Source organism: Rana temporaria, chromosome 2 (assembly GCF_905171775.1).
Source record: "Rana temporaria chromosome 2, aRanTem1.1, whole genome shotgun sequence".
NCBI lineage: Eukaryota > Metazoa > Chordata > Amphibia > Anura > Ranidae > Rana > Rana temporaria.
Window position 1 is genome coordinate 535,915,198 of NC_053490.1, and position 22,670 is coordinate 535,937,867.

At 48.0% G+C, this 22,670-nt stretch overlaps 1 protein-coding gene across 2 annotated transcripts in view; it reads left to right on the forward strand.

Moving 5' to 3' along the window:
- Positions 1–22,670, forward strand: part of POLQ (DNA polymerase theta) — a 154,788-nt gene that overhangs the window by 56,630 nt on the left and 75,488 nt on the right. The window contains exons 17-18 of one of the 2 annotated variants that reach the window (XM_040339189.1): positions 19,022–19,551; positions 19,639–21,963. In XM_040339189.1, coding sequence (XP_040195123.1) covers positions 19,022–19,551; positions 19,639–21,963 — 2,855 coding nt within the window. Of the gene's footprint in view, positions 1–19,021; positions 21,964–22,670 lie in introns of both variants that reach the window. The other variant, XM_040339188.1, reaches the window with a different exon arrangement.

A 22,670-nucleotide genomic window follows, 5' to 3' on the forward strand; every position in this document is an offset into this window, starting at 1 on the left:
ACAGGAACAGAGCTGTGACTGTTAACCACTTAAGACCCAGACCTTTAGGCAGCTAAAGGACCCGGCCAGGTTTTTGCGATTCGGCACTGCGTCGCTTTAACTGACAATTGCGCGGTCGTGCGACGTGGCTCCCAAACAAAATTGGCGTCCTTTTTTCCCCACAAATAGAGCTTTCTTTTGGCAGTATTTGATCACCTCTGCGGTTTTTATTTTTTGCGCTATAAACAAAAATAAAGCGACAATTTTGAAAAAAATGCTATATTTTTTACTTTTTGCTATAATAAATATCCCCCAAAAATATATAAAAACATTTTTTTTTCCTCAGTTTTGGCCGATACGTATTCTTCTACTTATTTTTGGTAAAAAAACACGCAATAAGCCTTTATCGATTGGTTTGCGCAAAATTTATAGCGTTTACAAAATAGGGGATAGTTTTATTGCATTTTTATTAATTATATATTTTTTTTTACTACTAATGGAGGTGATCAGCGCTTTTTTTTTGTGACTGCGACATTATGGCGGACACTTCGGACAATTTTGACACATTTTTGGGACCATTGTCATTTTCACAGCTAAAAATGCTATAAAAATGCATTGTTTACTGTGAAAATGACAATTGCAGTTTGGGAGTTAACCCACAAGGGGGCGCTGAAGGGGTTATGTGTGACCTCATGTGTGTTTACAACTGTAGGGGGGTGTGGCTGTAGGTGTGACATCATCGATTGTGTCTCCTTATAAAAGGGATCACACGATCGATGCCGCCGCCACAGTGAAGAACGGGGAAGGTGTGTTTACACACCGCTCTCCCCGTTCTTCAGCTCCGGGGAGCGATCGCGGGACTCCAGCGGCGATCGGGTCCACGGGTCCCGGAGCTTCGGACCAGGTCACGGGCGCGCGCCCGCGACCCACGGCTGGGTACCAGCACAGGACGTACCTGTACGTGCCTGTGCCCAGCCGTGCCATTCTGCCAACGTAAATGGGCAGGAGGCGGTCCTTAAGTGGTTAATCAGCTGGAGGTGTCTCCCCTGTCAAACGTGACTCATACTGATAGCAGAGGAAGGAGGCAGCAGACAGAAATGACACTTAGTGCTCTGGACTGAGGCAAGTATGCACTATAGAGGGATATGCTTTGCTCATATGTCTGAGGTTTACAACCACTTTAGAAATATCATTGGCATGTTGATGAGGGGGGGAGGGGGGGCAGGGAAGGTAAAATCTAGGTTGAATAAAGTGGAATTGAAAAAAAAATGCTGATAGGATTTTTATGACAAATGATTGTGTTTTCTAGTTTGGGGTCTCTATGGGAAGCCCATGTGACAGGGTGACGTCACACAGACATCACCGCTGAAATAGGCTGTCAGCTACAAAGCCTGGCCTGCCGCTCTGTGCTCCCGGCCCTTCCACCTCCATGACATTTCTGAGAGACATTCTGAATGTCACTGACCTTCACTGGGTGACCTTCCCCCCCATTACCAGCATAGGCCTGTCTGTGGAAGTCATTACTTGAAGAAGCCTGTCTGCTTACCCTCCTATTCCCTTTAGTAGAACAGCCAGTTGCTGCAGGTATAAATGTAAAACCCCCTACACTTCTTATGGTATGGAAATTGGGGTGATCTGAGGGGTGAAGGTGCAGGAATTGGGGTGATCTGAGGTGTGAAGGTGCAGGAATTGGGGGTGATCTGAGGGGTGAAGGTGCAGGAATTGGGGTGATCTGAGGGGTGAAGGTGCAGGAATTGGGGTGATCCGAGGGGTGAAGGTGCAGGAATTGGGGGTGATCTGAGGGGTGAAGGTGCAGGAATTGGGGGTGATCCGAGGGGTGAAGGTGCAGGAATTGGGGTGATCCGAGGGGTGAAGGTGCAGGAATTGGGGTGATCTGAGGGGTGAAGGTGCAGGAATTGGGGGTGATCTGAGGTGTAAAGATGCAGGAATTGGGGTGATCTGAGGGGTGAAGGTGCAGGAATTGGGGGTGATCTGAGGTGTAAAGATGCAGGAATTGGGTTGAACTGAGGTGTGAAGGTGCAGGAATTGGGGTGATCTGAGGTGTGAAGGTGCAGGAATTGGGGTGATCTGAGGTGTGAAGGTGCAGGAATTGGGGTGATCTGAGGGGTGAAGGTGCAGGAATTGGGCTGATCTGAGATGCAGGAATGGGGGGTGATCTGAGGGGTGAAGGTGCAGGAATTGGGGTGATCTGAGGGGTGAAGGTGTGCAGGAATTGGGGTGATCTGAGGGGTGAAGGTGCAGGAATTGGGGTGATCTGAGATGCAGGAATGGGGGGTGATCTGAGGGTTGAAGGTGCAGGAATTGGGGTGATCTGAGGGGTGAAGGTGTGCAGGAATTGGGGTGATCTGAGGGGTGAAGGTGCAGGAATTGGGGTGATCTGAGGGGTGAAGGTGCAGGAATTGGGGTGATCTGAGGGGTGAAGGTTCAGGAATTGGGGTGATCTGAGGGGTGAAGGTGTGCAGGAATTGGGGTGATCTGAGGTGTGAAGGTGCAGGAATTGGGGGTGATCTGAGGGGTGAAGGTGCAGGAATTGGGGGTGATCTGAGGGGTGAAGGTGCAGGAATTGGGGGTGATCTGAGGGGTGAAGGTGCAGGAATTGGGGTGATCTGAGGGGTGAAGGTGCAGGAATTGGGGTGATCTGAGGGGTGAAGGTGCAGGAATTGGGGTGATCTGAGGGGTAAAGGTGCAGGAATTGGGGTGATCTGAGGTGTGAAGGTGCAGGAATTGGGGTGATCTGAGGGGTGAAGGTGCAGGAATTGGGGTGATCTGAGGGGTGAAGGTGCAGGAATTGGGGGTGATCTGAGGGGTGAAGGTGCAGGAATTGGGGTGATCTGAGGTGTGAAGGTGCAGGAATTGGGGTGATCTGAGGGGTGAAGGTGCAGGAATTGGGGGTGATCTGAGGGGTGAAGATGCAGGAATTGGGGGTGATCTGAGGGGTGAAGGTGCAGGAATTGGGGTGATCTGAGGGGTGAAGGTGCAGGAATTGGGGTGATCTGAGGGGTGAAGGTGCAGGAATTGGGGTGATCTGAGGGGTGAAGGTGCAGGAATTGGGGTGATCTGAGGTGTGAAGGTGCAGGAATTGGGGTGATCTGAGGTGTGAAGGTGCAGGAATTGGGGGTGATCCGAGGGGTGAAGGTGCAGGAATTGGGGTGATCCGAGGGGTGAAGGTGCAGGAATTGGGGTGATCTGAGGTGTGAAGGTGCAGGAATTGGGGTGATCTGAGGGGTGAAGGTGCAGGAATTGGGGTGATCTGGGGGGTGAAGGTGCAGGAATTGGGGTGATCTGAGGTGTGAAGATGCAGGAATTGGGGTGATCTGAGGTGTGAAGGTGCAGGAATTGGGGTGATCTGAGGTATGAAGGTGCAGGAATTGGGGGTGATCTGAGGTGTGAAGGTGCAGGAATTGGGGTGATCTGAGGGGTGAAGGTGCAGGAATTGGGGTGATCTGGGGGGTGAAGGTGCAGGAATTGGGCTGATCTGAGGTATGAAGGTGCAGGAATTGGGGGTGATCTGGGGGGGGGGGGTGAAGGTGCAGGAATTGGGGTGATCTGAGGGGTGAAGGTGCAGGAATTGGGGTGATCTGAGGGGTGAAGGTGCAGGAATTTGGGGTGATCTGGGGGGGGGGGGGGGTGAAAGTGCAGGAATTTGGGGCTGGTCTATGACATACTATCATTCACTAGTATTCTGGGCGTCTAATGCTTATAAATTGCCAGTTAATGTGGAGATGTTTTCTGACCCTAATTATAAATCATGTTAATTGGATCCACTTTATTACGATTCACAGCTTGTCCCTTTTCTCATGCAGTGCGATTAATGCCGGGAATTGGCTAATTCATCTAAATGCAGCCAATATCTCTTCTGGATTATCCCTAAATCCTTCTTATTAGCGGGATCTCATTTCCTATTATTTGCTGGAACGTTTAATGAAGGGATGAGTTGTCACGTCTCGTCCCTGCAGACCGTATTGTATCCTCTCTTCCTTCGCCAGTCTCTCTCCGGTGTCCCTTTTGTCAACATTCGGAGTCTCTGGTCCAAATCCACAGCTCCCTTCTCATTCTCAGAGGGAAGACACGTGCCCACACACAGGGCCGTCTTAATAGCATCATGGGCCCCTGGGCAAAGTAATGCTCTGGGGCCCCTACAATGGAGTGCAGGTAAACAGAAATCAAGTAGGTAGGAGGCAGGGGATATCTAGAGTGTAGAGGGGTCAGAGTGCTGGGGGCATATCTGGGATGTAGAGGGGCAGCCTGGGCTCAAGGACCAGCTGCTTTGGGGAAAGAGCAGGGACCCCCATGCAGCTGGGGCCCCTGGGCAGTGCCCTCTCATTAAGACAGCCCTGCCCAGACATAGTACAGTCTAGTTCTTGGGTGAATTTATGCAGAATTCAAGGGCCAGTCAGCCCAATCGATCGATCGATCTTCTGCTTTTCACCGGCCCCAGACCGTGTCTGCAGAGGACGCAAGAATTTCTTCATCGTTGGCTGGAGCGATAGTGACCCTTCTATCCAGGTATGGAGAGCTGTGGGGCCAAGCTGGAGCAATAGTGGCCCTTCTATCCAGGAATGGAGAGCTGTGGGGCCAGGCTGGAGCAATAGTGGCCCTTCTATTCAGGAATGGAGAGCTGTGGGGCCAGGCTGGAGCAATAGTGACCCTTCGATCCAGGAATGGAGAGCTGTGGGGCCAGGCTGGAGCAATAGTGGCCCTTCTGTTCAGGAATGGAGAGCTGTGGGGCCAGGCTGGAGCAATAGTGACCCTTCTATTCAGGAATGGAGAGCTGTGGGGCCAGGCTGGAGCAATAGTGACCCTTCTATTCAGGAATGGAGAGCTGTGGGGCCAGGCTGGAGCAATAGTGGCCCTTCTATTCAGGAATGGAGAGCTGTGGGGCCAGGCTGGAGCAAATAGTGACCCTTCTGTTCAGGAATAGAGAGCTGTGGGGCCAGGCTGGAGCAATAGTGACCCTTCAATCCAGGAATGGAGAGCTGTGGGGCCAGGCTGGAGCAATAGTGACCCTTCTATCCAGGAATGGAGAGCTGTGGGGCCAGGCTGGAGCAATAGTGACCCTTCTGTTCAGGAATAGAGAGCTGTGGGGCCAGGCTGGAGCAATAGTGACCCTTCAATCCAGGAATGGAGAGCTGTGGGGCCAGGCTGGAGCAATAGTGGCCCTTCTATCCAGGAATGGAGAGCTGTGTGGCCAGGCTGGAGCAATAGTGACCCTTCTGTTCAGGAATGGAGAGCTGTGGGGCCAAGCTGGAGCAATAGTGGCCCTTCTATTCAGGAATGGAAAGCTGTGGGGCCAGGCTGGAGCAATAGTGACCCTTCAATCCAGGAATGGAGAGCTGTGGGGCCAAGCTGGAGCAATAGTGACCCTTCTGTTCAGGAATGGAGAGCTGTGGGGCCAAGCTGGAGCAACAAGCTTCTGACACATCCTTAAAGTGGAACCTCACTCCTTGGATCCACTAGGGGCATCCTTGTGCTTCTACTCCCCTCCTGCATACAAAATCAACAATGGAAAACATTTGGGTTCATTCTTGCGAGAATTCTTGCCTTTAGCACTATGAAGTCTGAACCTCTACTTTTATTCGGAGGGTGGGCTTGGCGCATGTCTTCAGGGGGATCTCCAGTTGTCTCCCCCGCCCCCCCACAAAAATTAAGTCAGCAGATACCAATTGTAGCCGCTGACTTTTCAAAAAAAGGATACTTACCTGCCCGGGGATCCAGAGCTGTCCTCACTCAGGGCGGTTCTTCACCGGTCTTCAGTTCCCCAGTGCCGGCATGTTTACTTTGGGGAAGCCAGCTGTGATTCTTTGTCACCATTGTCTTTTAATAAAAAGATATTTGCCTTTCCAGGGATCCAGCGCCGTCCTCACCTGGGGCCGGTTCTTGTGGGCTGTGGGGCCAGGCTGGAGCAATAGTGACCCTTCTGTTCAGGAATGGAGAGCTGTGGGGCCAGGCTGGAGCAATAGTGACCCTTCTATCCAGCCTGGCCCCACAGCTCTCCATTCCTGAACAGAAGGGCCACTATTGCTCCAGCCTGGCCCCACAGCTCTCCATTCCTGGATAGAAGGGTCACTATTGCTCCAGCCTGGCCCCACAGCTCTCCATTCCTGAACAGAAGGGTCACTATTGCTCCAGCCTGGCCCCACAGCTCTCCATTCCTGGATCGAAGGATCACTATTGCTCCAGCCTGGCCCAACAGCTCTCCATTCTTGAATAGAAGGGCCACTATTGCTCCAGCCTGGCCCCACAGCTCTCCATTCCTGAACAGAAGGGTCACTATTGCTCGAGCCTGGCCCCACAGCTCTCCATTCCTGGATCGAAGGGTCACTATTGCTCCAGCCTGGCCCCACAGCTCTCCATTCCTGAATAGAAGGGCCACTATTGCTCCAGCCTGGCCCCACAGCTCTCCATTCCTGGATAGAAGGGTCACTATTGCTCCAGCCTGGCCCCACAGCTCTCCATTCCTGAACAGAAGGGTCACTATTGCTCCAGCCTGGCCCCACAGCTCTCCATTCCTGAACAGGAGGGTCACTATTGCTCCAGCCTGGCCCCACAGCTCTCCATTCCTGGATCGAAGGGTCACTATTGCTCCAGCCTGGCCCCAGGCCGGTTCTTGTCGTAGAGGGGAGGGGGTAGGGGACAAGGAACAACCAATTGGAACAGAACACTTGTACATTGAAACAGACTACAGTTGTACATAAAGGGATTATGGTAAGCAGGCAGCCCCTCAATACACATCCCCTGCGGAGAGACGTCTCCAGTCCAGACCATTGTCTGTGCCATGAACCAACATAATTAAACACAGCATCAAGAGGGGGGGGTGGGGGAGAAGGGATGTAGCATTACATTATATTATATTATCTCAATGCCAGCTTGTCCCCAAGTCTCTGTCTCTTCTGGGCCAAAGTATTTGGGTAGGAGGCCAGGCAACAGTCCCCTCCAAAACACACAGTGACAGTGGGTTCTGTCACAGTAGCCACTGACTTTTGCCTTTCCAAGGATCCAGCGCTGTCCTCACCTGGGCCGGTCTTCGTGTCTCCTAGTGCCCGCAATGGTTACTTTGGGAAGCCAGTTGTGATTCTTTGTCACCGTTGACTTTTAACCACTTAACGACCGCCGCACGACGATATACGTCGGCAGAATGGCACGGCTGGGCAGATCCTTTACATCTACCCAGCAGTGGGTCGGCGGAGCACGCCCGTGACCCGGTCCGAACCTCCGGGACTGCGAGACCCGCGGACCTGATCGCCGCTGGGGTCCCACGATCGGTCCCCGGAACTGAAGAACGGGGAGAGCCGCGTGTAAACACGGCTTCCCCGTGCTTCACTGTGGCGGCGCATCGATCGAGTGATCCCTTTTAATAGGGAGACACAATCGATGACGTCAGTCCTACAGCCACACCCCCCTACAGTTGTAAACACACACTAGGTGAAAGATAACCCCTTCAGTGCCCCCTTGTGGTTAACTCCTAAACTGCAACTGTCCTTTCCACAATAAAGAATGCATTTTAAATGCATTTTTTGCTGTGAAAATGACAATGGTCCCAAAAATGTGTCAATTGTGCGAAGTGTCCGCCATAATGTCGCAGTCATGAAAAAAATCGCTGATCGCCGCCATTGGTAGTAAAAAATTTTTTTTTTTATAAAAATGCAATAAAACTATCCCCTATTTTGTAAACGCTATAAATTTTGCGCAAACCAACCGATAAACGATTATTGCGATTTTTTTTTTTTTTTTTTTTTTTTTACCAAAAATAGGTAGAAGAATACGTATCGGCCTAAACTGATAAAAAAATTTTTTATATATATATATATATATATATATATATATATATATGTGTGTGTATGTATGTTTTTGGGGGATATTTATTATAGCAAAAAGAAAAAATATTGAATTTTTTTCAAAATTGTCGCTCTATTTTTGTTTATAGCGCAAAAAAAAAAAAACGCAGAGGTGATCAAATACCACCAAAAGAAAGCTCTATTTGTGGGGAAAAAGGACGCCAATTTTGTTTGGGAGCCACGTCGCACGACCGCGCAATTGTCAGGTAAAACGATGCAGTCCCGAATCACAAAAAGGGGCCTGGTCATTTACCTGCATTTTGGTCCGGCTGTTAAGTGGTTAATAAAAGCACACTTGCCTTTCCAGGGATCCCGAGCTTTCCTCACTCAGGGCGGTTCTTCGCCGGTCTTCAGTTCCCCAGTGCCGGCATGTTTTCTTTTGGGAAGCCAGCTGTTGTTAATTTTTTTAGTCACCGTTGACTTTCAATAAAAGGGACGATTCTTCTCCGGTCTTCGGGTCCCCGGTGCCGGCATGTTTACTACAAGAAGCCAGCTCTGATTCTTTGTAGCCACTGACTTTTAATAAAAGGATACTTATCTTTTCCAAGGATCCAGAACCGTCCTCACCCAGGCCGGTTCTTCGCTGGTCTTTGGGGCCCCGGTGCCGGCATGTTTACTTCAGGAAGCCAGTTGTGATTCTTTGTAGCCACTGACTTTTAATAAAAGGATACTTACCTTTCCAAGGATCCAGAACCACCCTCACCCGGGCCGGTTCTTCGCCGGTCTTTGGGGCCGTGGTGCCGGAATGTTTACTTCAAGAAGCCAGCTCTGATTCTTTGTAGCCACTGACTTTTAATAAAAGGATACTTACCTTTCCAAGGATCCAGAACCGTCCTCACCCAGGCCGGTTCTTCGCTGGTCTTTGGGGCCCCGGTGCCGGCATGTTTACTTCAGGAAGCCAGTTGTGATTCTTTGTAGCCACTGACTTTTAATAAAAGGATACTTACCTTTCCAAGGATCCAGAACCACCCTCACCCGGGCCGGTTCTTCGCCGGTCTTTGGGGCCGTGGTGCCGGAATGTTTACTTCAAGAAGCCAGCTCTGATTCTTTGTAGCCACTGACTTTTAATAAAAGGATACTTACCTTTCCAAGGATCCAGAACCGTCCTCACCCGGGCCGGTTCTTCGCTGGTTTTTGGGGCCCCGGTGCCGGCATGTTTACTTCAGAAAGCCAGTTGTGATTCTTTGTAGCCACTGACTTTTAATAAAAGGATACTTACCTTTCCAGGGATCCAGAACCACCCTCACCCAGGCCGGTTCTTTGCTGGTCTTCAGTCCCCCCCCCCCCCCCCCCCCGGTGCCAGCATGTCTATTTTGGGAAGCCAGCTGTGATTCTTTGAAGCTTTACAGCTGGCTTCCCACTGCTCATGTGCAAACCACGCTGTGCTTTGTGAAGAGTACGTCAGCCTGCTGGGACTTGTGACATGTCCCAGAAGGCTGCGAGAAAAGGGGGGGGCGGACAAACTTTCTCTTTAACCACTTAAGGACCCCATCACGCTGATATACGTCAGCAGAATGGCACGGCTGGGCACATCAACGTACCTGTACGTTGCCCTTTAAGCTCAGCCATGGGGTCGTGCGCGCGCACGCGTCCCGGTCCGAAGCTCCGTGGCCGCGGGACTCGTGGACCCGATCGCCGCTGGAGTCCCGCGATCGGTCCCGGGAGCTGAAGAACTGGGAGAGCTGTGTGTAAACACAGCTTCCCCGTTCTTCACTGTGGCGGCGTCATCGATCGTGTGTTCCCTGATATAGGGAAACACAATCAATGACGTCACACCTACAGCCACACCCCCCTACAGTTAGAAACAGAGATGAGGTCACACTTAACCCCTTCAGCGCCCCCTTGTGGTTAACTCCCAAACGGAAATTGTCATTTTCACAGTAAACAATGCATTTTTAATGCATTTTTTGCTGTGAAAATGACAATGGTCCCAAAAATGTGTCAAAATTGTCCGAAGTGTCCGCCATAATGTCGCAGTCACGAAAAAAAAACGCTGATCGCTGCCATTAGTAGTAACAAATAAATAATTAATAAAAATGCAATAAAACTATCCCCTATTTTGTAAACGCTATAAATTTTGCGTAAACCAATCGATTAACTCCGTTTATTGCAATTTATTTATTTTTTTTACCAAAAATATGTACAAGAATACGTATCGGCCTAAACTGAGGAAAAATTTTTTTTTTTTTATATTTTTGGGGGATATTTATTATAGCAAAAAGTAAAAAAAAAAAAAATTTTTTCAAAATTGTCGCTCTATTTTTGTTTATAAAGCAAAAAATAAAAACCGCAGAGGTGATTAAATAACCACCAAAAGAAAGCTCTATTTGTGGGAAAAAAGGGCGTGAATTTTGTTTGGGAGCCACGTCACACGACCGCGCAATTGTCAGTTAAAGCGACGCAGTGCCGAAACGCAAAAACTGGCCAGGTCCTTTAGCTGCCCAAAGGTCCGAGTCTTAAAGCGGGAGTTCACCCATTTGTAAAAAAAAAAAATTTCTCCCCTTAGCTTCCTGCTCGTTCGGTCTAGGGGAATCGGCTATTTGTATTAAAATATGAGCAGTACTTACCTGTTTTCGAGCTGCATCTTCTTCCGTCGCTTCCGGGTATGGGTCTTCGGGAGCGGGCGTTCCTTCTTGATTGACAGCCTTCCGAGAGGCTTCCGACGGTCGCATCCATCGCGTCACTCGTAGCCGAAAGAAGCCGAACGTCGGTGCGGCTCTATACTGCGCCTGCGCACCGACGTTCGGCTTCTTTCGGAAAATCGTGACGCGATGGATGCGACCGTCGGAGGCCTCTCGGAAGCCTGTCAATCAAGAAGGAACGCCCATTCCCGAAGCCCATACCCGGAAGCGACGGAGAGGATGCATCTCGTAAACGGGTAAGTACTGCACATATTTTAAAATAAATAGCCGATTCCCCTAGTAAAAACGAGCAGGAATCTAAGGGGGAAAAGTGCCCTCTAAGGGTGAACCCCCGCTTTAAGTGGTTAAACACCCAGGTAATCTGAGTGGGAGCGGTTACCTATCCAGACTTTGTACCTGTAACGGTCACCACCGTTTACGACCTTCTATCCCAGTTACGACAGCTTATTGACACTCCAACTGACAGGACCCGATCCCATTTCATTTGCCCAGAATCAAGACGAGACACAGCTCTGTACTTGTTCCAAATGTAATGATACTTTAATGGTTTCTTCTCAGCTTTATATACAGTACAAGGCATTAAAGCAACAATGAGATCTCCACCCCCCTAATCACACACTAAGGCTAATTACTAAACATTCCTTAAAGCGGATGTGCCACGGGAAAAATATATTAAAAGCCAGCAGCTACAAATACTGCAGCTGCTGACTTTTAATATAAGGACACTTACCTGTCCTGGAGTCCAGCGCCGATCGCAGCAGATGACGAGCCGATCGCTCGTCACCCTGCTGCTCCCCCCTCCATCCTCGGTGAGGGAACCAGGAAGTGAAGCGCTCCGGCTTCACTGCCCGGTTCCCTACGGCGCATGCGCGAGTCGCGCTGCGCCCGCCGATTGGCTCCCGCTGTGTGCTGGGAGCCGAGTGTTCCCAGCATACAACGGGGGACGGACGGGAAGGAAGGAAAAAACCCGTCCTTTGCCCGTATCGTAGGGCCGGAAGTGGGTGCAGATACCTGTCTGTAGACAGGTATCTGCACCCCCCTCCCCCCTGAAAGGTGTCAAATGTGACACCGGAGGGGGGGAGGGTTCCGATCAGCGGGACTCCACTTTAGAGTGGAGATCCGCTTTAATTAACAACAAAACACCTTCACCCACTCCGTCTCCGCATACAGCTTGACACCTCTGAGCATCAATAGGTTGTAGACAGTGTTATCACACGTAAGCAGTATTTAGCATGCATAATTAGAGTTCTGGGAGCAGACCTGGGATTAACACCTGTCCGTTACAACACCTTTACACAAGGACAATGGAATGTCTTCCAAGCCCTGATGCAATTAGCATGTCACTAGAAATTAGTCACTATTGACTGGTTGGGCCAACATCTTGCAATCTCAAGATCCTGCAATATGAATTATTATTGATGTCCTATCTCATGTAATACATGAATTATGATTCCCTTGCCACCCCATGCCCAAAAGGCACAGGGTGGACTCAGACCCAAGAGTTATCAGTGACTCTGACACAGGAGTATCCCCCATCCTCACAAAGTCTCTGGATGTCCCGGGTCATTCCGTTACAGTACCCATTCCCCCAGAAAAAAAAAAAAATTGGAGTGAGGGGAAGAGGCAGGAAACAGAACTTCCCTTTTGGTTGTTCTGCTTTTAAATTGGAAGGAGTGGCCCGATGACGTCAGGAGCAAAAATGGCGGCATAGAACATGGGTCTGCTGGGTAGGTGATAGATTTGCACGATTAATCGCTAAGATTCTTTCCCCCTCGCGATCTTAACTATGAATTTTCTTGATTCTATGCAGAGTTCTCTGATCACTGCTGACTGCTGTGGAAAAAAAAGACGGTCTGCCAAGTTTCACAACATTCTACCAGCTTGCCCATGCGATCAGCGAGCAGGAGAAACAAATCTGTTGCCGCCAGAAGTTGAGCATAGAGATTTCTGGTGACCGGAATCCCCAGCCATCTCTATGACCCTCGGAGGCCCGGGCCGGGGAAAATAAAAAAATGCAGAGGATGTGGCTGGAAAGGCAGAGACAGTTTATTTTTGTTATCTCGGTCTTTCCAGCCTGGAGGAGAGATCTGGGGTCTTATAGACCCCAGATCTCTCCATAAAGAGGACCTGTCTCAAACCATTCCTATTGCAAGGGATGTTTTCATTCCTTGTAATAGGAATAAAAGTGCTAAAAAAAAAATGAAATTAAAAAAATTAAATTAATGCGCCCCCGTTCCTGCGTGCACACGCACATATGTTAACGACGTTTAAATGGCGCATGCGAGGTATCGCTGCGTGTGTTGGAGCAAAAGCAACAATTCTAGCCCTAGACCTCAAACTTTTTACATGTTACCAGTTTAGGCTGCATTCACACCTAATCGCGGTGTTTTGTCCCGCGAATTGCTGCGACAAATTGCGGCGTTTTGTACCGTGATTTGAGGCGACAAAACGCCGCGATTTTAACCCCCAGGTCCACATCTCCTATGCCGAACGCCGAAGCCGCCTGAAAAAAAGGGTCCGGGACTTGTTTTGAGCTTCAGGCGTTCAGCGTTTTGGCGTTTGGCGTGGAGATGCCCTCTCCATAGAGGGCAATGGTATTTCTCCCCTCCAGCGTATCGGGCGTAAATACGCCTAGGTGTGAATGGAGCTTTAGAGATGCAAAGCGTCACCTATGGAGGTTTTTAAGTGCTAAAGTTTGGTGCTATTCCACACGTGTGCGCAATGTTAAAGCGTGACATGTTGGGTATCTATATACTTGGCGTAACATCATCTTTCGCTATATACAAAAAAATCAGGCTAACTTTACTGTTTGTTTTTTTTAATTCAAGAAAGTTTTTTTTTTTCCCCCCCAAGGAAACGCATTTGAAAAAAATACAGTGTGACGTAAAAAAACGACCGCCATTTTATTCCCTAGAGCCTCTGCAAAAAAAAAAATGTTTGGGGGTTCCGAGTAATTTTCAAGCAAAAAATACTACCGTATATACTCGAGTATAAGCCGAGTTTTTCAGCACATTTTTTGGTGCTGAAAATGCCCCCCTCGGCTTATACTCGAGTCACCTTTTTGCGCCTGATCTCCCGGACTTTAGGGACCCGGCACTGGCCAGCTGTAGGTCCCCTGGACCCAACTTGGCACACATATAGCCCCACTCTTCTTCTACAAGTGTGCACAGTTTTTTGTCTGGGGGACCTATGGCCCGGGGAGCACCGATTTTTCAAAGTCGGGCACCCCTTCCATAGACTCCCATGTTAAACAGTAATTTCTCTGGTAACTTTGGGCCCTCGGTACTGGCCGGCCGTAGGTCCCCTGGACCCAACTTGGCACACATATAGCCCCACTCTTCCTCTACAAGTGTGGACAGGTTGTTGTCCGGGGGACCTATGGCCGGGGAGCACCGATTTTTCAAAGTCTGGCACCGCTTCCATAGACTCCCATGTTAAATGGTAATTTCTCTGGTAACTTTGGGGCCCCGGTACTGGCCGGCCGTAGGTCCTCTGGACCCGAAACTTAGCACACAGGTGGCCCCAGTTCTCCTCTAAAAGTGTGTTGTCTGGGGGACCTACGGCCGGGGAGCAACGATTTTTCAAATCCGGGCACCCCTTCTATATACTCCATGTTAAACGTAAGTCTAGGCATGGGCACAGTGAGGCATGCACATGGGCACAGTGAGGCATGCACATGGGCACAGTGAGGCATGGGCACAGTGAGGCATGCACATGGGCACAGTGAGGCATGCACATGGACACCCTAGGCTTATACTCGAGTCAATACGTTTTCCCATTTTTTGGTGGTAAAATTAGGTGCCTCGGCTTATATTCGGGTCGGCTTATACTCGCGGTATATACAGTAATTTTAAACTTGTAAACAAAAAGTTTCAGAAAATGCCCGGTATGGAAGTGGTTAATGAAAGCTGCAGATCTCAAAATATTGAAATCTTCTTTGAATACGAGACGAAGACGTTAAAGCGTATATATAACGTTCTAGTGATTGGGGGTCGCTTTTACTTTAAATGTGCCGTATCGGTAGAGCGTATTAGTGAGCCAGATCCCAACACTGATTTTGTTCCCGTAGAGCCAGCAACTGTTGTCTGCGTTTTATAAAAAGCTGAGCGTGTTCCCAGATTTACTACAAAGAAAGTTAGCGAGCGCAATGCCATGGCAGTCTAATTAAACAGTTGGCTAAGAATCTGCGAAAAAGTTTTTTTGGCTTTCCAACTGTTAGTCTGCTACTTTATGTCTTAACCCTTGAAGCTGCCCTCGTGAAATAAATGAAAAATAGACCGTGTAAAAAGTAACAATTAAAAAAAATGGTAAATAGTATGAGCGGCGCTTACTCACAAGAAAACTATAGGTATGACAACATATGCAAATAAACTATTATTGTATCTTCAATAGTCCAAAGGACCACAAAAGAATTTATAAATAAAGTGCAAAAAATATAAAATGTTGTGCAAAAAAAGAGCAATGTGCAAAATGACTTTAACCACTTAAGACCCGGACCTTTATGCAGGTGAAGGACCTGGCCCGTTTTTGCGATTCGGCACTGCGTTGCTTTAACTGACAATTGCGCGGTCGTGCGACGTGGCTCCCAAACAAAATTGGCGTCCTTTTTTCCCCCCACAAATAGAGCTTTCTATTGGTGGTATTTAATGCGGTTTTTATTTTTTGCGCTATAAACAAAAATAGAGCGATAATTTTGGAAAAAAAAAACAATATTTTTTACTGTTTGCTATAGTAAATATCCCCCAAAAAAGATATAAAAAAAACATCTCAAATTTAAAGGGACGTACAGGTAGGACCATTTGCCTGCCCGTGCCATTGCGTCGACGTAAAAGTGCGTGCGGCGGTTGCTATGTGGTATTAAGTGATATTAAATACTTTGTTATTTTTTTAACAAAAAAAAAAAAACTTGTCGTCTATACCTGCTCTGTGCAGTTGTTTTGCACAGAGTGGCCCCGATCCTCCTTTTCTCGGGTCCCCTGCCGGCACTTATGGTCCCAGCCCCTTCCCCCTGCTGAGTGCCCCCAGAGAAGCTGCTTGCTCTGGGAGCAGTCGTGCTTGCTTACTCCCGAGCCGCCTATGTGTGTATGGGACACACAGAACGGAGCTAAGTCCCCCCCCCCCCCCCCCTCACTGGCTGTGATTGCTGGCAGGGTGCCAATGGCTCCTGCTGCTGTGTCACAGCCAATGAGGAGAGAGAAACCTGGGAAAGCCTCAGCTCTCGCCCACAATGCTGGATCAAGACCGGGCTCAGGTAAATATTTGGGGGTAGGGGAGCTGCACACTGAACTTTCTTTTTCTTTTTTTCTTTTTTTTTAAAACTACAGCCTTTACAACCACTTTAAAGCTGTTTCTGTTGTTGTGGAAGCACACAATAGCTGGCTACTTAAGGCCCCTTTCACACTACTGCGTCTTAACCACGATTTCGCGCCTGAGATTTTGCCATGATTTCAGGGAATGCCTGTGTACGTGGCATCAAAATTGGACCAAAGTAGTGCAGGAATTACTTTTGAAGTCAGAACGACTTGAAGTCGTACGAATATGAATGGTTGTCATTGGAAATCGTAGGAAACGACTTGTCATGCTTCTTTGCCATCACAAATTGTGGGACAAGTCGTATAAGTGTGAAAGGGGCCTAAAGTGGTTGTAAACCCCTCACCGGCACTCTTTGCTCCTCCCTCCTGACGAGTGTCTCCACAGAAAGCAGCTTGCTATGCAGGCACCCGAGCTGATTCGCTGCTCTGTATGTCCATTTAGATTCTGAGCCCCGCCCCCTTTCTCTCCTCATTGGCTCACTGACTTTGAGAGACAGCAGCAGGAGCCAATGGTGCCCATTGTTATGTCTCAGATAGGGTTGTCCCAGTATCGGAACCGATACCAAGCATTTGCCCGAGTACTCGGGCAAATGCTCCCGATGCTTCACCCGATACTTGTACTGTCGTCGGTGATCAGTGCTTGGGGAAGTTACAAGCACCGATCACCGCTGTATAGATTTAAAAGTAATTTCTCCGCTTCTCTCTACACCCCTCCCCCCGCGCGGCTTTCAGCTGCTTTAAAATCAGCGGTGACCGGTGCTTGTAACTCCCCATCACACGATCACCGCTGACTGTCCCGTGTCCTCCTCCAGCCCCCCTCCGTTTTGCTGCAGTCTGTCTCCCTCCCTCCATGTCCCCCGCCGTGTTTCTCTCCCTCCGTGTATCCCGCCGTGTATCCCGCCGTGTTTCTCTCCCCTTCCGTGCTCCTCCTCCACCCCCTGGAATTGTCAGGATGGAGAGCGGGGTAGGAGCCGGTAAATCCTGCTCCTTACTGCTCCGAATGGACAGTGTCAGTGATCACTGTCCATTCACATAACTGAAACATCGTAACCTGTGTTTACAATGTTTCAGTTTATGAATGAAGAGAAGCCGCTGTCTTCTCTCCATTCATTTTCAGCGTAGCTGATGCTGCTGAGAAAGGGACTGGGGAACATGTGTCCTTAGTCCCTTTCCCTGTCTCAAAGGGGAGATGTCAGAGGTCTGTTAAGACCCCTGATATCTCAGATAAATAAATAAGCGCTCCAGATATGTGATAGAAATCACAATAAAGGTAAATAAAATTTAATTCTATAAAACGTATAATACACAAACAGATCCAAGTGAATGAACAGACTCTAATGTGCACAGAGTCCGTCCAAGAGATGATGCAAAGGAGCAAACCTCTGGGTATTGGGGATGACTAGCCCTCTATATGCCCAGATGCATCAAAAACGCAATGATGTGCACCAATATTGTAACAGTCTGTAAGACAAGGTGCAATGAGCATGTGTGATAAGTGCTTCCAATGAGTGACTCAATCACAACCAAAGTATCACACCAAGTATACATGCACAGACACACTCAATGACCTTGTAAGAATAAATATGGGAAAATGTCCTGCTGTGGATATAACAAATGCAAGTGAACCTCTAAATGGTGCAAAGGTGAAAACCTCTAGGCACCTGGACGAATCCAGAAGCACAGAGATGTGCAAATGGTGCAAAATAAAGTGCAAAAATTAATAAATAAATTGATAATAAAGTGATAATGAACAGTCCATAAGAGGATGATAAAGGGATGACCTCCTGAGCTTCTGCTCTCTTCACTCAGAACAAAGGTAGTGCGTCCTCACAGGTAATGTAGTGCCCTTACCTTGAGGGTGCTATATGTGAGCATATAGTACTGTCTCTGCAGTGCTGCGATCCCGTCTCACGTCTCTCCCAGAGTTGGTCACTCAGGCTGTTTCAGCTGTTATGTGCCTCCGATGTATCCGGGCTCAGTATTCCAGAGTCAGGGATGTGGTGAGGGAGGGGAGAAGAAAAATAGCCTCCAATGGTGTAGTAGGTTAAAATTCCGACAGGATTTATTGTACCAAATAGGTAGTACAGAAAAAATACAAAAACTGTGCAAAACTGCTTTTGAAATTCGCGGGGACGTGGCGATCAAAAAACCGCCTGACGTCCAATGGCCTCCGGCTTGTGCGGGTGTTTGGATCGGTCTCGACTCCCTACGGCGTTACGTCACGTGCCTCGTGACTTCATCAGGGGAACCTGATATATCTCACCAAAGCCCCCCCAACAGGGATGAAAAAATAAATAAAAACAAAAGAATAAAAAAAATTATTGTAAAAAATTTAAAAAGAAAACAGACTGACATGGTCCACCCCCCCCCCCCCCCTTAAAAAAAAAGAAAGCATTATAAATAAAAAAAAAATTGTAAAAAATTTAAAACAAATTGTTAAAGATAAAAAAAAAAAAAAAAAACTACTGACGCATGTGCCGCTGTCACATGAGATTAAAAAAAAGTATCGGTATTCGGTATCGGCGAGTACTTGCAAAAAAAGTATCGGTACTTGTCTTAAAAAAGTGGTATCGGGACAACCCTAGTCTCAGCCAATCAGGAGGTCCCAGACAGCCGAGTCTCTCGTGCAACAGGTAAGTAATAGCGGGGGTTGCTGAACACGGAAGGTTTTATATCTTAAAGGGTTTGTAAAGGTTTGTTTTTTATTTTCCTAAATAGGTTCCTTTAAGCTAATGCATTGTTGGTTCACTTACCTTTTCCTTCCATTTCCCTTCTAAATGTTTTTTTCTTTGTTTTCTTTGTCTGAATTTCTCACTTCCTGTTCCTCCTCAGTAAGGTGTTCAGTAAGCTGTTCTAAATTACTTTTCACCGCTCGGATGATGGTGGAAAGCTTACTGAGGAGAAACGGGAAGTGAGAAATTCAAACAAAGAAAAAAAAACATTTAGAAGGGAAATCGAAGGAAAAGGTAAGTGAACCAACAATGCACTAGCTTAAGGGAACCAATTTAGAAAATAAAAGACGAACCTTTGCTACCCCTTTAATGCATAGAATACATTGGGATAAAAACATTTTTTTGCCTTTAGAACCACTTTAAGCTTTTCACCAGCTGAATGTGGCCACTAGGCCCAGGGAACGTGCCCAGTAGTAATTGCCTTTTTAATTTTTAGCTTGATTTGTATGAGTCTTTGACGCAGTGTAAAGCTTTGATGTAATCTCTCTTTGTCTGTGCAGTGTCCGCAAAGCGGTGGATGAAGACGAAGATGCGGCTCAGGAGCGCCGGGCAGCTCGGTGTATCTGGATATCTGGGAAGAAGGGGTTGACTGAGAGGGAAGCGGCTGAGCTGATTGTGATGGAGGCCCGAAAACTCCTGAAAGAAGACCTGGCAGGGATGGGGATTCAGTGGGATCCCAACGGAAGCGGCGATTCCTCGTTCACCTCTTCTGGAACATCTCTGGACAAAAGCAGCCGTTCTTCCCCGAAACGAGAAGACAGGTCAGATAAGGCCTCAAAGTCAACCAGGGAAACGTCACAGAATAATCCCCTTCCACCTGTGGGAGAGGGCAAACGCACTGCAGATCCTGAGAAGTCTGTGCTTCTCGAGAGACGGGAGGCAACCACGTCGTCAAACACTACACATTTACAAAACTCTGTCCAGAGTACGACCAAGGAGAAGGCAACCATCCCCACCAAGAATGAGAGGCTTGTGCGCCAGGACAACGAGTTGTCCACTGAACCCCCAATAACCGATAATATTCAAGAACATTTGTCAAATGTTTCCAGTGAAACAAAACCCAAGGCAAGAAACGCAACATCTATGGCTTTGCCAATTGCTCATAATATTCCAGAACATTTGTCAAATGTTTCCAGTGAAACAAAACCCAAGGCAAGAAACGCAACATCTATGGCTTTGCCAATTGCTGATAATATTCCAGAACATTTGTCAAATGTTTCCAGTGAAACAAAACCCAAGGCAAGAAACGCAACATCTATGGCTTTGCCAATTGCTGATAATATTCCAGAACATTTGTCAAATGTTTCCAGTGAAACAAAACCCAAGGCAAGAAACGCAACATCTATGGCTTTGCCAATTGCTCATAATATTCCAGAACATTTGTCAAATGTTTCCAGAGAAACAAAACCCAAAACAAGAAACACAACATCGATGGCTTCACCAAAAATGAAGGATGAAGTGGCCAATAAATCAAGAGGGTCAGGAGGCTCTTTAGTTAGTATTAACCCCAACAAAAATGTTCTACAATGTGACACAGTAATGAAAGAGACTGCTGGAGAGAAAAAGACCACCTTGCAGTTTTCTGAAATAAAAGATATACAAGGAGAACTCCCTGACATAGAAATAGCAAGAACGGCGAACACATCAACCCCAGCTCCCGTTCTGCCCGCAGACACGCTCCAGGAACATCCATCTGTTTTTGGATCATTTCACCACAAACAAAATCAGATGAATGGCCCTTGTAGACAAACCGAGCCAGCTTCTGAGGTTGCAGAGACAAAACCCGTCCCGTGTTACCCCGGAGACGTCCGCTCTCCGGATTTCTGTGTGGCATCGAGGACCTTTGAGGACAGCTTTCAGCTGGACACTCAGACCGAGAAGATAATGCAGCAGCAGCAGGTGGCATCTGAATCGGAGCAGGAACAGCGAGACGGAGATTCAAAGCTGGCAGCGGAGCTGTCAAACCAGAACTCCGACACGCAAAGCCTGGCAGCTATTGAGCTTGTTAGAGAGGAAACACATGTTGACGTTGGAGATCCAAGAGAAGAACAAATAACCCATTTAAGTCAGGTGACCGTGAATGCTGTACAGAATGTTTTAAATCGCTCAGATAAGCCTGAATTGATCTCTGAAGGGCCGGAAACGCAAGCACAGTTAAAGACTTCTGAGAAATTCTCATGGTTGAAAGGGAATGATGTTTCTCTCACCGACACACAGCTCCAGAGCCTTTTCCAGACTTTGCGTACCCAACCTAGAGAAGAGAACGGTTCACCACAAAACCTTGCCGAGACACAGAACTGTGTTGCCCCAGAAGACGAAGGTTTGCCACGTAATCAAGTTGCAGAAACCAGCCTGAACATGAGCGACAGTTTTCTATTCGACAGCTTTATTGAAGATCTGGGCCCCGCCCCTAAGTTAGAGGAACCCACCGTGAACCCAGCAAGTGGAAGTGATAAAGAACCAGAGACTATTGTTGAGCTCAGTCTACCTATCGACGACTTGATAGAAGAGCAGGACGAACCCATGAAAAGTGAAGAAGGATCAATTTCATTCTCTCAGCTTGACTCATTCCAGATGGTGGAGGTTCTGGATAATGCCGAACTTCCTGTTTCAGAGAGTCAAGATAAAAATGAAATTCCCCATTGCCCAGATCCGTTACCATGTGAGAATCTTGAAAAGAGTTTTAAAATACGAGAGAGAACGGTTGCCATAAGAAATCAGGAGTGGTCAGATCTCTCGTTTAACTTTACACAAGGGATGCAAGAGCTTCTGGATCAGTGCTCAAGTCCTGCAAGCAATCACAAGTTCCACAATCTACACATGACTCAACCACAACAGGTCATTGATGATCCTTGTGTAAAAGAGATCTACCCAAAAAGGGAGAAACCAACGATGGGTCTAGAAGCTGAAGACCTCCCTCACTCTCCATCTGTTGACCCTTGTTTTCTTGCTGCTGCTAACTCCACTCCTAATGTTGCATCAGAAAGTGAAGAAAAACCCAACTCCAGGCCGGAAAGTCGAAATGACCTTATTCCTCCAACGCCGCCCAGTGCGTCCACATCAGGAATGATGATAGGGATGTCTTGTGTGAAATCTAGAACTAGAGATCAGCTTGGTCAAAGCATGATCTTCCCTTCTCTGGACGCAGAAGAGGAGACATTCTTGGGGTCACAGAGTGAAGTTGAGGAGTGCATGGACGTTGCTGAGGGGGAACAGGGTTTGGATGAAGGTTTCTCTCTGCAGTTATCCCAGGACTCTGTTCCCCTCCCGCCATCCAGTTTAGAGGAATTTAGCATCATTGATGTGGCCAGCGACCAGAATCTCTTTCACATTTTTCTGAAGGAGTGGCGGAACCAGAAGACCTTTTCTCTGGCTGTGGCCTGTGAGAAGAGGACACAACCAGCATCTTCCCGGAACTGTATCGGAGGCAGGTTTAAGCCAGGTGAATGTTTTTTCTATTTTTCACTTTAAAATAATCCATACAGAGGCCAGGCATAATTGGTTTCACCATGTTTCCACTTTTTTTCCTGGCATTTTTGTTATACAGTGGAGCCTTGGGTTTACGAGCATAATCCGTTCCAGGAGAATGCTCATAATCCAAAGTACTCACATATCAAAGCGAGTTTCCCCATTGAAGTCATTGGAAACGAAAATAATTAGTTCCGCATTGACTTCAATGGCATGCAATACCGCATGCGGCCAGAGGAGGGGACGCCGGAGAGCCTCGGAAACAGCCGGAAAGGCCCAAGTACAGTTCAGCTGACCTCGGCAAACCTTGCAAAGACTCAGTTCCCGAGGTCAGCCAAGCTGTCCTTAGGCCTTTCCGCGCATTTCCGAACGGCGACGATCGGCGCTTCCCTACCTCAGGCCAAACGCGGTACTGCACACCGCTTTGGCCTGAATCCTGCTCGTGTTGCTCGTGTTGTGATACAACACTCGCAAACTGAGTTAGGATTTTAGGAAATGCAGCGCTCGTATTGCGCTCGTTAACCACGTTGCTTGCAATCCGAGGTTCCACTGTACTTGATACATACTTAACCACTTCAATACAGTGCTTCTAAACCCCCTTCTTACCCAGACCAATTTTCAGCTTTCGGTGCTCTCACACTTTGAATGACAATTACTCAGTCATGCAGCACTGTACCCAAA